Consider the following 5,000-nt stretch of genomic DNA (forward strand, 5'->3'; position numbering starts at 1 on the left):
ACATTTTTGTTTTATTCTATAACCTACTGGCAACATTCCTACCAAATTTCCAATAAAAATATTGTCATTTAGATCATTTATTTGTAGAAAAATGACAATTGGTCAAAATAGCAAAAAAGATGCGGTGTCTTCAGATCTCAAATAATGCAAAGAAAACAAGCTCATATTCATTTTTTAAACTACACAATACTAATGCTTACTCTTAGGAAGAGTTCAGAAATCAATATTTGGTGGAAAAACCTTGATTTAAAATCACAACTTTCATGTGTCTTGGCATGCTCTCCACCAGTCTTTCACATTGCCGTTGGGTGACTTTATGCTACTCCTGGCGCAAGAATTCAAGCGGCTCGGCTTCTTTTCATGGCTTGTGACCATCCATCTTCCTCTTGATCACATTTCAGAGGTTTTTTATGGGATTCAGGTCTCGAAATTGGGCTGGCCATGACAGGGTCCTGATCTGGTGGTACTCCATCCACACCTTTACTGGCCTGGCTGTGTGGCATGGAGCATTGCCCTGAGAGTCTTGCACCTACTGTGAAATCGGACTCATCAGAGAAGACGAACTTAGAAGAACCTCCAGTCCGCTTTTTCAATCCTTATGGTCTTTTACAAACCTCAGCCAGGCAAAGTACAACGTTGTCCCGGAAGAAAAACTTGCTTCCTTTTGCTCTGACAATGTTCCCCAACTCTGAGAAGTGTTTTTTCCAGCAGGGCAATGCTCCATGCCACACAGCCAGGCCAGTAAAGGTGTGGATGGAGTACCACCAGATCAGGACCCTGTCATGGCCAGCCCAATTTCGAGACCTGAATCCCATAAAAAACCTCTGAAATGTGATCAAGAGGAAGATGGATGGTCACAAGCCATGAAAAGAAGCCGAGCTGCTTGAATTCTTGCGCCAGGAGTAGCATAAAGTCACCCAACGGCAATGTGAAAGACTGGTGGAGAGCATGCCAAGACACATGAAAGTTGTGATTTTAAATCAAGGTTATTCCACCAAATATTGATTTCTGAACTCTTCCTAAGTGTAAGCATTAGTATTGTGTAGTTTAAAAATGAATATGAGCTTGTTTTCTTTGCATTATTCGAGATCTGAAGACACTGCATCAATTTTGCTATTTTGACCAATTGTCATTTTTCTGCAAATAAATGATCTAAATGACAATATTTTTATTTGAAATTTGGTAGGAATGTTGCCAGTAGGTTATAGAATAAAACTAAAATGTACATTTTCCTTTAACACATACCAATAAATAGTAAAACCAGAGAAACTGATAATTTTGAAGTGGTCTCTTAATTTTTTCCGCGGCTGTATATATATATGTATACTGTACAGTATATATATATAGAGAGAGAAAAAGAGATAAGATAGAGTGATAGACAGAGCGATAGATAGAGAGACAGATAGAGACAGAGAAAGAGGGAAAAATAGACAAATAGATAGAGAGACAGATAGACAGAGAGAGATTGAAAGAGAGGAAGAGAGAGAGAGAGCGGGAGGAGAGAGAGAGAGAGAGAGAGAGAGAGAGAGAGAGAGAGAGAGAGTCACCTCTTCAGAAACTCTGTTGTCTGTGGCTCCGAGGGCAGAGTGGAGAGAGGCTAGGGGGAGCAGAAGTAGGGCAGGTCAATCAGTGTGGCTCTCATGCTGCTCTAGTTCCCATCCCCACCCAACTCCCTGTCAGACTCTGTGCATATACACTACCGTTCAAAAGTTTGGGGTCACTTAGAAATGTCCTTATTTTTCAAAGAAAAGCACTGTTTTTTTTTTTTTATAGATGACGTTAAATTAATCAGAAATACACTCTATACATTGTTAATGTGGTAAACTGGTGACTATTCTAGGTGAAAATATCTGTTTTTTAATGAAATATCTACATAGGTGTATAGAGGCCCATTTCCAGCAACTATCACTCCGATGTTCTAATGGTACATTGTGTTTGCTAATCGCCTTAGAAGACTCATGGATGACTAGAAAACCCTTGAAAACCATTGTGCAACTATGTTAGCACAGCTGAAAACTGTTTTGCTGGTTAGAGAAGCTATAAAACTGGCCTTCATTTGAGCTAGTTGAGTATCTGAAGCATCACATTTGTGGGTTCGGTTATACTCACAAAATGACTTGGTAAAGATAACTTTCATGTGAAACTTGCCAGTCTATACTTGTTCTTAGAATTTAAGGCTATTCCATGCAATAAATTGCGAAGAAACTGCGAGGAACTTTTCCTACAACGGTGTGTACTACTCCCTTCAGAGAACAGCAGAAACGGCTCTAGCCAGAGTAGAGATAGGAGTGGGAGGCCCCGGTGCACAACTCAGCAAGAAGACAAGTATATTAGAGTGTCTAGTTTAAGAAATAGACGCCTCACAGGTCCTCAACTGGCAGCTTTTTAAATGGTACCCGCAAAACGCCAATGTCACCTTCTACAGTGAAGAGGCGACTCTTGGATGCTGGCCTTCTAGGCAGAGTGGCAAAGAAAAAGCTATATCTGAAACTGGCCAATAAAAAGAAAAGATTGATATGGGCAAAAGAACACAGACATTGGACAGAGGAAGATTGGAAAAAAGTGTTTTGGACGAATTTAAAGTTTGAGGTGAAAAACATTTGTGAGATGCAGAACAGGTGAAAAGATGCTGGAAGAGTGCCTGAAGCCATCTGTCAAGCATGGTGGCGGTGATGTGATGGTCTGGTGCTGCGTTGGTGCTGGTAAAGTGAGAGATTTGTACAAGGTAAAAGGGATTTTAAATAGGGAAGGCCATCACTCCATTTTGCAACGCCATGCCATACCCTGTGTAGAGCGCTTGATTGGAGCCAATTTCCTCCTACAACAGGACAATGACCCAAAGCGCATCTCCAAATTATGCAAGAACTATATAGTGAAGAAGCAGGCAGCACGTATGTTGTCTGTAATGGAGTGGCCAGCGCAGTCACCAGATCTCAACCCCTTTGAGCTATTGTGGGAGCAGCTTGGCCGTATGGTACTTTCCTGTATGTGTGAATATACATGGCCATTAAAAGAATTCTGATTCTGATTCTGATTCTGATACGCAAGAAGTGCCCATCAAGCCAATCCAACTTGTGGGAGGTGCTTCAGGAAGCGTGGGGTGAAATTTCTACAGATTACCTCAACCAATGAACAGCTAGAATGTCAAAGGTCTCCAATGCTGTAATTGCTGCAAATGGACCCTTTTTTGACGAAAGCAAAGTTTGAAGAACAAAATTAATATTTCAAATAAAAATCAGTATTTCCAACCTTGTCAATGTCTTGACTATATTTTCTACTCATTTTGCAACTCATTTGATAAATACAAGTATGAGTTTTCATGGAAAACGTGAAATTGTCTGGGTGACCCCAAACTTTTGAACGGTAGTGTATGTGTGTGTGTGTGTGTGTGTGTGTGCAAGCCTGTCCGTCACTCTCTATCTATCTCCAGGTGTTTTCAGTGCCTGATCCTTCATAAGTGATAGGGATGATTGGGATGTTGTGAGACTGTCAGCACTTAGATATTTGGCATTTCTCGGTGTCACGCTACATCTGTTTAAACGCGTTTCTCAAACTGTGTGTGCTTAGGAAACTTGTGTGTGTGTGTGTGTGTCGTCACCACAACCTTTATGTGTGTTTCTCAAACTGTCTGTGTCCTTAGTAAACTTCTGTGTGTGTGTGTGTGTGTGTGTAGTCTCCACAGCCTTTTTGCTGTACGTAAGAACATGCACAACTGGTTCAAACCCAACACTGAGTGTGTCATCACCATCTGAATATAAATTCTGGATTTCTTGCTTGTAAGGAAACCATATAAATATTTAAATTGCTTAAATTTAAAGGTACAGTCCTGATTCTGGCTAAAGGTTGTTGATATTTGAACTCAAAAGCCTATCAAACTGCATGCCTACCATCTGTGTTCCTGGAGCAGCTTTTTGATTGGCTGGAATAGTGTATTGCTTGTGCTTGGGTGCCTGTCTGCCTGTCTGTGCTTGTGTGCCTGTCTGCCTGTCTTTGCTTGGATGCCTGTCTGCCAGTGCTTTTGAGTCTGTAATTCTCCATCTATGTGTCTGTGTTTCGGTGTCTGTCTGTCTGTCTGTCTGTCTGTCTGTCTGTCTGTCTGTCTGTATGTGTCTGTTCTTTATTGCCTGTCTGTCTGTGATTCTGTGTATGTGTCTCCGCTTAGGTGTCAGTCTGTGCCTGAGTGTCTGTCTGTGATTCTTTGCCTGTCAGTCTGTGCCTGAGTGTCTGTCTGTGATTCTTTGCCTGTCTGTCTGTGCCTGAGTGTCTGTCTGTGATTCTTTGCCTGTCAGTCTGTGCCTGAGTGTCTGTCTGTGATTCTTTGCCTGTCTGTCTGTGTCTGAGTGTCTGTGTGTGATTCTTTGCCTGTGACTGAGTGTCTGTCTGTGATTATTGAGTCAGTTTGTGCCTGAGTGTCTGTTTGCGGTCTTGATCTTACCCAGGTTGTAGAGCACACAGGCCTGTTCATATCTGATGTCATTATGAGTCACAGCTTTCCCCAAGAATACATCTGTCCTACAAAGCAGGAAGGAAGGGAGAGGGAGGGAAAGAGAAAGGGAGAGAGCGAGGGAGAGAGAGAGAGAGAGAGAAAAAGATAAAGAGAGAGTGTGTGTGAATACTGTGTGTCCAGTGTCTGCGTGAGAGGGCATCACGTGAGCTGTCACTCACCAGGTGACGGGCACGGCGGCCTGCTGTCCCTTCGCCATGGGAACGCGGCTCTGCAGGTAGTGGAGCTGTCCGAGGTACTTCCTCAGCAAACTGCAGCCTTCAAAGTCCCGGGCCACATTCACTGCACTCTACACACACGCACACACACACGCAAACACACATATAAAAAAAAAAACTCACACACAAACACACACACAGACGGATGTGTAAAATCTATGCCCAGTACGGTTTGTGTAACAACAGCAGCTGCCCCTGAAATTAACCAGGCCTTAAACTATATCCACACCAGATAAAGATGAAGTCAGCTGCTAGGGTAGTGGCTGAGTACACTATTC

At 42.5% G+C, this 5,000-nt stretch overlaps 1 protein-coding gene across 1 annotated transcript in view; it reads right to left on the reverse strand.

Annotated features, from left to right (window-relative positions):
* ptpn23b (protein tyrosine phosphatase, non-receptor type 23, b) overlaps positions 1-5,000 on the reverse strand; it is a 17,155-nt gene that overhangs the window by 10,359 nt on the left and 1,796 nt on the right. The window contains 3 exon segments of the mRNA XM_080859722.1: positions 1,548-1,597; positions 4,436-4,512; positions 4,666-4,793. Coding sequence (XP_080715848.1) covers positions 1,548-1,597; positions 4,436-4,512; positions 4,666-4,793 — 255 coding nt within the window.

This window comes from Sprattus sprattus, assembly GCF_963457725.1.
Source record: "Sprattus sprattus genome assembly, chromosome: 20".
Classification (NCBI taxonomy): Eukaryota; Metazoa; Chordata; class Actinopteri; order Clupeiformes; family Clupeidae; genus Sprattus; species Sprattus sprattus.